We start from the raw sequence: 12,812 nt of genomic DNA, 5'->3' as shown, positions 1-12,812 counted from the left end.
GATCTCCACTTTGCACTGATGAGGGGCAGTACCCCGAAACACAGTGTCTGCAAATTGAGATTCTGGTTTGGCTATTATCCTAAGTCATGTGACAAGGCTCGTTAAAGGGTCGACATTGACTGTTAGGATTGCTACTTCCAATAGGTGGCACTAGAGTTCTAGTTCTCTTCCTCGCTGAGGAGACAATTTGCATAATTAGCATATTTCCCAGAGGAGCATTGCGGCTTTAAGTCTCCTCATCTTGGCATGCTTAGTATGTCAGTCCCCGCAAGGAGAAACTTTACTTCGTGGATATTTTCCTCATTGAATAACATTGGTCCGAGTGTGATCTGATGTTTTGACATATCACACACTTGGACCAAAACTACGATTGTCGGCATGAGCCCCAAGGGAATGTGCACATGTTCAGTATTTGCAGTGGAAAAATTTGCTGGAGATCTTGGGAGTATTGGCAGTAAAACACTTGTTCCAGTTTTTTATGTGTTTTTTTTCTCATTCACTTGCATCATGTGCATGAGATTTCACAATTTTCATTTACTTTGCTGGTTCAGTAAAACGCTGCCTGTTTGAGACAAAAACACACAGGAAAAACACAACAAAAACACAATGTGTGAAGACATCATGTAAGGAATACAAACTTTTCTAGTACTATTAGCTATTTAAAAACGTTTCGAAAATAATTGTCTTATCACTGAACCCAACCACTAACCATGAGTGTAGAAAAAGTTTTGGTGTTATCATTCATATGCTCAGAAAAAAAGGCAAAAGAAAGCAAAAATTCTGCTGGGGTATGTAAACTTTTGAGCACCACTGTATATAAACACAGAAGTATGAGGAGAGAAGCATCAATAAGCAAACTGGTAGACATCATTGCATTATGCAGAAGGTGTAAAGAGATGGATAACTCATAAGCCATAAGAAAAAGGATAAGATGTCAAAAGATCAGAGGGCTAAATAGCCATAATAAAGGAGATGTATACATGCACCCATCAAGAAACACACTTATTACACATTTTGCTGATGCTTTGTCTCGCGTCATTATGCAGCATTCAATTATAACAGTTAATACATGGATGAGTTACTCGTCACTTACTGTGTTTTTGGTGTATATAAATGGTTCTACCCTGTTACACACTCGAGGTATTTCATCCAGTGTATCATTATTAATGACGTGAAGCGCAGAGGCTTGGAGGTTTGTATACATCTTGGGTACTATGAGCATATCTTCAGTAACATGGAAAACTTCCCTAATTAATTTAAGCAAAGCAAAATTATTATAACTGAATGTTGAATATTTGAATTTGACCTTTTTATATACAAAAGAAGTGGTATGACTGTAGGCACTGGTTCCCAATAAAAATAGTGGCGATCCCATGTGCCGTGAGAAATCTAGCATAGAAGCCATTATCATAGAAGCCATTCGCAAATCAGGCTGGAAGTGGACTTAAAAGAACAGAGTAAAACGATTTGAACTGCTTTTGTCCAGCATCTATATTGGTACTTTGTAGCAGTCGGTCTAGGGCAGTGAAAACTTACTTGGCCGGCACTTGATTGCTGCCATCCAGGCAGCCTCTTGCGATTACTAGGACTAGGGGTCTATCAGTGCTCTTGGAAGAAGCAGTCCAGGTACCATGACACACCTCTATTGCTTACATTTTTATATGACATTTACCATGACTGACATCAGATCTCTAGCAAAATGATATCATTTTTATTTGGGGACAAATATCTATATAGCCAAAACACTAATGAAAAAGAAAGAGAATTTGAAAGAGACCCACTTGCACCCTTACTCCCTCTCAACAAGAGTAGGATAAAACATAGCAACTCCGAGATCCACAAAACAAAGTGGAGTCTCAATCTGATTATCTAACAGCTGGCAATGTGAGCTAGCATCACTTCTATCAGATGATGTGCTATTACCAAGCTGAATCCTAACCATTGTCGCTAGGAAATTATTTCTTAGGAAGTTTGAAAATGCAGTGCATTATTTATATATGTAAAAGGCTATTCTGTGATAAAGTTTCCCTATTACAGTCTACGTGTCCCTGTTAGGCCATCTATTGGAAGATGCTTGCATAAGGAGTGTTATGCATGCGAATAGCCGACATGTACATTTTCCTGCAACAAATACTGTAGGGGCAATGTCTGACTGGCTGCCAGCAACATCAGGTGTTTTCCAGGAATTGTGCTGGCGTCCCCATTTTGAAAAGGGATTAAGTCTGATGACATAACACCTAGAAGTGTGTGCCCCTATAGAGCTTACATAACAAGAGACATTACAACTGCTGTGATCCCAAGTAATTAAATTAACTGTTATTCCCATAGATGAAATGTTTCACCATTCCATAGGAAAAGTAAAACTTGCCAGTTGTTGGGGGTCCAACCACAAGGTCCACTTCCAATCCCAAAAGGAAGTAACCACCGAACAAAGATTAAGAATAGTGGGACAAGAGATTAAGGTTGAAATACCTTTATTAGTAAGGGTAAAGTGTAGCACTGCAGACAAACGAGGTGCCTGCTAATCCCGACAACAAGGCTCTGGTCCCTGGGCATGTGCAGCACCATACAATTAATTCCCTATAGGACTGCAGGAAAAGTCTCCGGAAGTTCCATAGTGAATAAATGGAGTGGTGATGTGGATGTCCGGCAACCATTCAATTCAAACAGCGCACTAGAGAGCTCCATTCATGGATTTGTGAGAGTACCAGTAGGTGGTCCTTTACCAATAAGCAAGTCTTCACGAAACCTATGGATAGCTGATAACTTCTAAAGGTAAGAATAACCCTTGTGGAAGGTCAGCTCACTTAGCTGCTCCTCTAGGTAGACACAGTAACACATTTGGTTAAAGTCACTGGGTGGTTTATTGCGTCATAAACCAAAAAGCCCAAACTGGTAACAGAAAACAGCCTTTCTGGGTCAAATAAAAGTGAAAAGTTCATACAAAGTCCTTCCCAGTACAGCTTCCACCTTCAGGGTCAATATACATGGCAGCTCTCGAAGGAGCTTCAGTCTGGAGGCTTCCTCCACACAACAGAAAAAAAAAACACTGGCTGGACATTTAACATCCCAGCTACACCCTTGAGGTTGAGATTTGGTGAGTAGGTATCCCGTCCATCTCTTACCTACTCACCTACAAACCCGTCCATAACATGGCCGCTTAACTCCTTCAGCACCTAGCATGCTGAAGAGAAACTTATGGGCTTCTAGGTCTCGGAAGAAAGCAATATTTGTGACACATATCTCCCCTCATATACCATACCAGTGACCCTGTCCAACCCTATATTCAATTACTGGAGATCACAACAGTTGTAATCTCAGAGATGACATGAACAGCACATCCTAGTAATAAGGCATCAATGTACTGTATATTACCTCACTCTTACAAAATAAAAATGAGTAGTGTCCAGGGCATTGACAGACCTTCTTGAGACTCTTAAAAAGGCCTATGCAGAATATTACATACTTCACCAGCATACAGAAGGCCAATGTTTGTAAAATAACGTATCATAAGACACTTCTATGTTCTGTTAATAATTGGTGGTGAGAACCAGAAACGAAAAAAAAGAAACAAAAATTTCAAAGGACTTTCAAGTCCTTATTGAGTCTAATACATACCCCTTAAAATAGATAACTATTAACCTATATTAAACATCTTACCTGAAAATCACAAACCATGAATTTACCAGTTGATCAGGGTAAGTAACCGCATAATCAGCAAATGCAATCCTGTATCGCTCATCTGCATAGCAGGGATAGTTGTGTGAAGCAGCACTGTGCTTAAACATATACCTGAGACACATAGAAATGCTGGCGTTATTACAGCCTGTACATCTAGGACTAGTGTATATATTTTTAGCACTAAACCACAATTTTACAGTAAGAAAACTCTATTTTCTCTATTAGATAAAATTTCCAAATGTTATATTTAAAACATTCATCCACCTCTCGTGTCTCCCCTTTTCCCCATAGTTTGTAAGCTTGCGAGCAGGGCCCTCACTCCTCCTGGTATCTGTTTTGAACTGTATTTCTGTTATGCTGTAATGTCTAATGTCTGTACAAGTCCCCTCTATAATTTGTAAAGCGCTGCGGAATATGTTGGCGCTATATAAATAAAAATTATTATTATTATTATAACATTGGACTTGGATAAATACAAGCATAATCCATAGCTAAAGTATGGCATGCTGCAGATCTTTTTATAATGCATGTAAATGAGTTTGAATAAAGGAATTGACCTGCATTTTGTGTACTTTTCCATGAATTTCAGTGCCAAAGGTGTAACAGACATATGACATGTGACGTCGCTATTACAGCTGATACCACACAGTTGTCTAGGAATGTTCCTATGATCTCTATAGTTGTGCTCAAAAGTTTACATATCCCTGCAGACTTTTTGCTTTCTTGGCCTTTTTTCAGAGAATATGAATGATAACACCAAAACTTTTTCCCCACTCATGGTTAGTGGTTTGGTGAAGTCATTTATTGTCTAACTACTGTGTTTTCTCTTTTTAAATCATAATGAGAACCCAAAACACTAAAATGAACTTGATCCAAAGTTAACATACCCCATTTCTTAATACTGTGTATTGCCCTTTCTAACAACAATGACAAATGGTAAAGCTGCCCACTCTTATTGGCAAAAAGCCTCCAGTTCCTGTAAATTCCCGGGCTGTCTAGCATGAACTGTGGGATTGAGATCTCCCCAGAGTGGCTCAATGATATTGAGGTTAGGAGACTGAGATGGCCACTCAAGAACCTTCACTTTCTTCTGCTGTAGCCAATGACAGACCGACTTAGCCTTGTGTTTTGGATCGTTGTCATGTTGGAATGTCGAAGTACGTCCCCCGCGCAGCTTTTGGGCTGATGACTGAAAATTTGCTGATGTGCTGCATTCATCTTTCCTTCAACTTTGACCAAGTTTCCTGTGCCTTTGTAGCTCACACATCCCCAAAACATCAGCGATCCACCTCTATGCTTTACAGTAAGAATTTTTGTTCCTTTAATTATAGGCCTTATTGACCTCTCTCCAAATGTAACATTTATGGTTGTGGCCAAAAATTCAATTTTGGTCTCATCACTCCAAATTACCTTGTTCCAGAAGTTTGGAGGCTTGTCTCTGTGCTGTTTTGCGTATTGTAGGCAACATACTTTGTGGCATTTGTGTTATGAACTGGTGGTTTAGAACCACAATGGACCTGGTGGTTAAGAGCACTGAAAATGACCTGATAGTTACTAATAACATAGGACGAGCTCTGAGACATGGGAACTCTGCTGACCGCAATCCCTAATCCTATCACACCACACTAGAGGTAGCCGTGGAGCGCTCCTGACCAGACCTAGGCGCCTCGGGCACAGCCTGAGAAACTAGCTAGCCTGAAGATAGAAAAATAAGCCTACCTTGCCTCAGAGAAATTTCCCAAAGGAAAAGGCAGCCCCCCACATATAATGACTGTGAGTAAAGATGAAAATACAAACACAGAGATGAAATAGATTTTAGCAAAGTGAGGCCCGACTTACTGAATAGACCGAGGATAGGAAAGATAGCTTTGCGGTCAGCACAAAAACCTACAAACAACCACGCAGAGGGCGCAAAAAGACCCTTCGCACTGACTAACGGTACGGAGGTGCTCCCTCTGCGTCCCAGAGCTTCCAGCAAGCAAAACAAACCAATATAGCAAGCTGGACAGAAAAAATAGCAAACAAAAGTAACACAAGCAGAACTTAGCTTATGCAGGGCAGACAGGCCACAAGAACGATCCAGGAGAGAGCAAGACCAATACTGGAACATTGACTGGAGGCCAGGAACAAAGAACTAGGTGGAGTTAAATAGAACAGCACCTAACGACTTAACCTCGCACCTGAGGAAGGTAACTCAGAAGACGCAGCCCCACTCACATCCACCAAAGGAAGGTCATGGACAGAACCAGCCGAAGTACCACTCATGACCACAGGAGGGAGCCTGACCACAGAATTCACAACACATTTGGTAGTAATATCTTTCTTCTGACGACTCGACCACGCAGCCCATTTTTCTTCAAATGCCTCCTTATTGTGCATCTTGAAACAGCCACACTGCTAGTTTTCAGAGAGTCCTGTATTTCAGCTGATCTTATTTGTGGGTTTTTCATTGCATCCCAAATAATTTTCCTGGCAGTTGTGGACGACATTTTTGTTGGTCTATCTGACTGTGGTTTTGTTTTTACAGAGCCCCAGATTTTCCATTTGTTAATCACAGTTTGAACACTGCTGACTGGCTTTATGAATTCCTTGGATATCTTTTTGTATCCCTTTCCTGTTTTATACAGTTCAACTACCTTTTCCCATTGATCCGTTGACAATTCTTTTGCTTTCCCCATGACTCACAATCCAGAAGCATCAGTGGCTGGATGAACGATGCAAGAGCCTATCTGGATCTCAGAAACTCACTCAGCTTTTATACACACACACTGATTACAAGCAAACAGGTCACAGGTGAGGATGTTACCTTTAGTATTACCATTACCATTCAAACCAATTTGTGTCAACTTCAGTGCATGTTATCAGGCCAAAATTACCAGGGTATGTGAAATTTTGATCAGGGTCACTTGGATGTATTGGGTTGTCATTATGATTTAAAAAGAGAAAACACAGTAGTTTGACAATAAATGGCTTCACCCAACCACTAACCATGAGTGGAGAAAAAGTTTTGGTGTTATCATTCATATTCTCTGAAAAAAGGCCAAGAAAGCAAAAATTATGCCATGGTATGTAAACTTTTGAGCACAATTGTGTACTGAGCAAAAGTCACAATACTGCCAGCTAATGGAAGGACAAGTATTGTCCACAAAAGCTGATAACGCTCCAAGGAGAGTGTGGAACAGAAAAGAGTAAAAGAGAACAAATGAGGTTAAATCAGGGATTCATACAAAGTAAAGTTGAACATTGTGGAGAACTTCCTAATTTATGATTATTTTAATAATATATAGAGAGTGTATCATTTACACCAACTCCTGTCCACATTGGAGATTACAATCTAAATTCCAAATCAATTCAAATCCAGGAGGCCAGTGCTGCAAGGTAATGGTGTTAACCACTGAGCCATCCTTCAACTTTCCCTAACTCTTCCCACGGAGCTGTGATTACTCAATTTATATTTAACATGTGAATACAATATGATTGATTTTCCTGCTAACAGCTGCCCTTTCTGCATGGTCACCTATAGGCATCAGGCCTACTAAGAACAGCTTCAACATCAGTCTTCAGGACTATGCTTCAAAACTGTACATGAGATTGTTCAATATAATCTACCCAGACGTTATGTGGAAAGCAATATGTTCATATCACACTTACCTCAATAAATTAGTACCATACTGTTCAGTATTTGGTTCAACAATTGAACTTATTTTATCCAGAATTCCTTTCACTGTGGTGTTTTCGTTGGTTCCTAGAATGTACAGTAAAGTAACTTTAGTAAAAGTATATGATACCAGGTTTGGCCACTCAGGATAGAAGGGTCTGGTCTTTGTGTAAGATAGGGACCACATTGCAGGAGTGGTTTTATCCGAGCCAAGAATCTCTAGACACTTCATTTTGGGTGAACTGGATCACAATTTTTTCTTGTATCTGATCTATGTTTCCCTGCTCTAAGCCTTACTGAACTTCTATGATGGGGCGCAACCACCATCGAATGTCATGACTTGTCCAACAGAAGTCACTTGGTGTAGTGACGTAACCTGGCTGGTCAGCATGTAATAAGGAAAGGTTTACCGGAGCAGCAGGAAGTGGGAGGAGATGCGGCAGATGGATTAGTTCAGAAGAGATGAGAGGTTGTGACAGAGAGTAGCACTTTATGAAGGTCATTTTACCAGTCACAGTGGGCACGGACAATGGGTGCACCTGTTCGCTGTACTCAGTACATGCTCTTTGAGGACTTCACTGTATATAGCCACTCTTGCTTAATGGAAATACATTATCATCTGCTAAGGTGCATACTGGGGTGCTTATAACTAGAGATGAGCGAACATCATCGGCTCACACCTTATTGGCAAGCTATAACGCTTACCGAAGAAGCTGCATTGGAAACCCAGATACCTGGAGCGCTCCCTATAATCAGCTGTTCTTCACCGCAGCTGCATGTGTCGCGGCTGTGTGACTGTCAAAGCACACAGGCTCTCCATGCATGTGTTGTGACTGTCACCCAGCCTTGACATATGCAGCTGGTGTGCTCCAGATATCCGGGTTCCCAATGCAGCTTCTTCGGTAAGAGCTATAGCTTGCCAATAAGGTGTGAGCCGACGATGTTCACTCATCTCTACTTATAACCACTATGAATAGGATTAACTGGGTTCAGGCCACACCCAGATGTGTTCTTTTCCCCTGAAAGCCATAGCTAGACTTCTAGGAGAGGAACCACTTGGAATAACCCTACTACAAGTAGCCACTTCGCAGCTACTTTGCACGGCAAGGAATTTGCACAATCAAGAATGGAACGTAAATGCTCAACCAAGTATGGGGCATACGTTTGGTGTGTACAATGGAAAATGTTCCTGATGTACAGTATTGTGCAAAAGTTTTAGGCAGGTGCGGAAAAATTGCAAATTTACAATTTAGAGGTGTTAATAGTTTAATTTTATCAATTAGCAAAATGTGAAGTGAACAAAAGAAACATTTTAATCAAATATTGGATGAGACCACCCTTTCACCTAAAAATATCAAAGTATTCATTTTTCTAAACACACTGGAACACTACTTTGAGAACTAACCACAGATCTACAGATCTTCTGTGAATGTAGACTTGCGCAAATTCTTCTATTTTTTTGTGTTATTCCACACAGACTCAATGATGTTGATAACAGGGCTCTGTACACAGAAAATAGTTTTTGTTGATATTAGATGTATGTTTGGGATTGTTGTCCTGCTGCAGAAAACAATTGGAACCAATCAAATGCCTCCGAGGTGTTGCATGATGGATAAGTATCTGCCTGTATTTCTCAGCATTGAGGACACCAAAAAATTGATTAATGTAGATTCAGTAGTCGGCCAAGGAAACTTACTGCAGTGGATGAAAGAAACTGAATGCTTACTTCCTTTAACCCCTTTGCCCCCAAGTGTGGTTTGCACGTTAATGACCGGGTCAATTTTTACAATTCTGACCACTGTCCCTTTATGAGGTTATAACTCTGGAACGCTTCAACGGATCCCAGTGATTCTGACATTGTTTTCTCGTGACATATTGTACTTCATGATAGTAGTAAAATTTCTTTGATATTACCTGCGTTTATTTGTGAAAAAACGGAAAATACTTAATAAGTAACATTTCCCACATGTCTACTTTACATCAGCACAATTTTGGAATCAAATTTTTTTTTTTTAGGGAGTTATATGGGTTAAAAGTTGACCAGCAATTTCTCATTTTTACAACACCATTTTTTTTTAGGGACCACATCTCATTTGAAGTCATTTTGAGGGGTCTACATGATAGAAAATGCCCAAGTGTGACACCACTCTAAAACCTGCACCCCTCAAGGTACTCAAAACAACATTCAAGAAGTTTATTAACCCTTCAGGTGTTTCACAGGAATTTTTGGAATGTTTAAATAAAAATGAACATTTAACTTTTTTTCACAAAAAATTTACTTCAGCTCCAATTTGTTTTATTTTATCAAGGGTAACAGGAGAAAATGGACCCCAAAAGTTGTTGTACAATTTGTCCTGAGTACACCGATACCCATATGTGGGGGTAAAGCACTGTTTGGGCGCATGGGAGAGCTCGGAAGGGAAGGAGCGCCTTTTGACTTTTCAATGGAAAATTGACAGGAGTTGAGATGGGACGCCATGTTGCGTTTGGAGAGCCACTGATGTGCCTAAACATTGAAATCCCCCACAAGTGACACCATTTTGGAAAGTAGACCCCCTAAGGAACTTATCTAGAGGTGTGGTGAGCACTTTGACCCACGAAGTGCTTCACAGAAGTTTATAATGCAGAACCGTAAAAATAAAAAATCATATTTTTTCACAAAAATTATCTTTTCGCCCCCAATTTTTTATTTTCCCAAAGTTAAGAGAAGAAATTTGACCCAAAAAGTTGTTCTACAATTTGTCCTGAGTAGGCTGATACCCCATATGTGGGGGTAAACCACTGTTTGGGCGCATGGGAGAGCTCGGAAGGGAAGGAGCGCCGTTTGACTTTTCAATGGAAAATTGACAGGAATTGAGATGGGACGCCATGTTGCATTTGGAGAGCCACTGATGTGCCTAAACATTGAAACCCCCCACAAGTGACACCATTTTGGAAAGTAGACCCCCTAAGGAACTTATCTAGAGGTGTGGTGAGCACTTTGACCTACCAAGTGCTTCACAGAAGTTTATAATGCAGAACCATAAAAATAAAAAATCATATTTATTCACAAAAATTATCTTTTCGCCCCCAATTTTTTATTTTCCCAAAGTTAAGAGAAGAAATTTGACCCAAAAAGTTGTTCTACAATTTGTCCTGAGTAGGCTGATACCCCATATGTGGGGGTAAACCACTGTTTGGGCGCATGGGAGAGCTCGGAAGGGAAGGAGCGCCGTTTGACTTTTCAAGGCAAAATTGACAGGAATTGAGATGGGACGCCATGTTGCATTTGGAGAGCCACTGATGTGCCTAAACATTGAAACCCCCCACAAGTGACACCATTTTGGAAAGTAGACCCCCTAAGGAACTTATCTAGATGTGTGGTGAGCACTTTGACCCACCAAGGGCTTCACAGAAGTTTATAATGCAGAGCCTTAAAAAATCAAACATATTTTTTCCCACAAAAATTATTTTTTAGCCCCCAGTTTTGTATTTTTCCAAGGGTAACAGGAGAAATTGGACCCTAAATATTGTTGTCCAATTTGTCCTGAGTACACTGATACCTGATATGTGGGGGGGGAACCACCGTTTGAGCACATGGCAGAGCTCGGAAGGGAAGGAGCATCATTTGGAATGCAGACTTAGATGGATTGGTCTGCAGGCGTCACATTGCGTTTGCAGAGCCCCTAATGTACCTAAACAGTAGAAACCCCCCACAAGTGACCCCGTATTAGAAACTAGACCCCCCAAGGAACTTATCTAGATGTGTTGTGAGAAATTTGAACCCCCAACTGTTTCACTACAGTTTATAACGCAGAGCCGTGAAAATAAAAAATCTTTTTTTTCCACAAAAATTATTTTTTAGCCCCCAGTTTTGTATTTTCCCAAGGGTAACAGGAGAAATAGGACCCCAAAAGTTGTTGTCCAATTTGTCCTGAGTACACTGATACCCCATATGTGGGGGGGAACCACCGTTTGGGCGCATGGGAGAGCTCGGAAGGGAAGGAGCGCCATTTGAAAAGCAGACTTAGATGGAATAGTCTGCAGGCGTCACATTGCGTTTGCAGAGCTCCTAATGTACCTAAACAGTAGAAACCCCCCACAAGTGACCCCATATTGGAAACTAGACCCCCCAGGAACTTTTCTAGATGTGTTGTGAGAGCTTTGAACCCCCAAGTGTTTCACTACAGTTTATAACGCAGAGCCGTGAAAATAAAAAATCTTTTTTTTCCACAAAAATTATTTTTTAGCCCCTAGTTTTGTATTTTCCCAAGGGTAACAGGAGAAATTGGACCCCAAAAGTTGTTGTCCAATGTGTCCTGAGTACGCTGATACCCCATATGTTGGGGTTAACCCCTGTTTGGGCACACGGGAGAGCTCGGAAGGGAAGGAGCACTGTTTTACTTTTTCAACGCAGAATTGGCTGGAATTGAGATCGGACGCCATGTGCGTTTGGAGAGCCCCTGATGTGCCTAAATAGTGGAAACGCCCAATTATAACTGAAACCCTAATCCAAACACACCCCTAACCCTAATCTCAATGGTAACCCTAAACATACCCCTAACCCTGACACACCCCTAACCCTAATCCCAACCCTATTCCCAACCGTAAATGTAATCCAAACCCTAACCCTAACTTTAGCCCCAACCCTAACTTTAGCCCCAACCCTAACTTTAGCCCCAACCCTAACTGTAGCCTTAACCCTAGCCCCAACCCTAACCCTAGCCCTAACCCTAGCCCTAACCCTCGCCCTAACCGTCGCCCTAACCCTAGCCCTAACCCTAGCCCTAACCCTAACGGGAAAATGGAAATAAATGCATTTTTTAATTTTTTTTAATTTTTCCGTAACTAAAGGGGTGATGAAGGGGGGTTTGATTTACTTTTATAGCGGGTTTTTTAGCGGATTTTTATGATTGGCAGCCGTCACACACTGAAAGACGCTTTTTATTGCAAAAAATATTTTTTGCGTTACCACAGTTTGATAGCTATGATTTTTCCATATTTTGGTCCACAGAGTCATGTGAGGTCTTGTTTTTTGCAGACGAGTTGACGTTTTTATTGGTAACATTTCGGGCACGTGACAATTTTTGATCGCTTTTTATTCCGATTTTTGTGAGGCAGAATGACCAAAAACCAACTATTCATGAATTTCTTTTGGGGGAGGCGTTTATACCATTCCGCATTTGGTAAAATGGATAAAGCAGTTTTATTCTTCGGGTCAGTACGATTACAGTGATACCTCATTTATATCTTTTTTTATGTTTTGGCGCTTTTATACGATAAAAACAATTTTATAAAAAAATAATTATTTTTGCATCGCTTTATTCTAAGGACTATAACTTTTTATTTTTTCGCTGATGATGCTGTATGGCAGTTCATTTTTTGCAGGATAAGATGACGTTTTCAGTGGTACCATGGTTATTTATATCCGTCTTTTTGATCGCGTGTTATTCCACTTTTTGTTTGGCGGTATGATAATAAAGCGTTTTTTGCC

At 40.6% G+C, this 12,812-nt stretch overlaps 1 protein-coding gene across 2 annotated transcripts in view; it reads right to left on the bottom strand.

The window, feature by feature from the left end:
- ADGB (androglobin) overlaps window positions 1-12,812 on the bottom strand; it is a 591,174-nt gene that overhangs the window by 253,167 nt on the left and 325,195 nt on the right. For both annotated transcript variants that reach the window (XM_069769164.1, XM_069769163.1), the window contains exons 23-25: window positions 7,333-7,426; window positions 3,661-3,792; window positions 1,094-1,247 (exon numbers count right to left, since the gene is read on the bottom strand). In XM_069769164.1, coding sequence (XP_069625265.1) covers window positions 1,094-1,247; window positions 3,661-3,792; window positions 7,333-7,426 — 380 coding nt within the window. The remainder of the gene's footprint in view (window positions 1-1,093; window positions 1,248-3,660; window positions 3,793-7,332; window positions 7,427-12,812) is intronic.

This window comes from Ranitomeya imitator, chromosome 5 (assembly GCF_032444005.1).
Source record: "Ranitomeya imitator isolate aRanImi1 chromosome 5, aRanImi1.pri, whole genome shotgun sequence".
NCBI classification, from domain to species: Eukaryota; Metazoa; Chordata; class Amphibia; order Anura; family Dendrobatidae; genus Ranitomeya; species Ranitomeya imitator.
The sequence above is the reverse complement of the archived record's forward strand: the minus strand, read 5'-3'. Positions and strand labels throughout refer to the sequence as shown.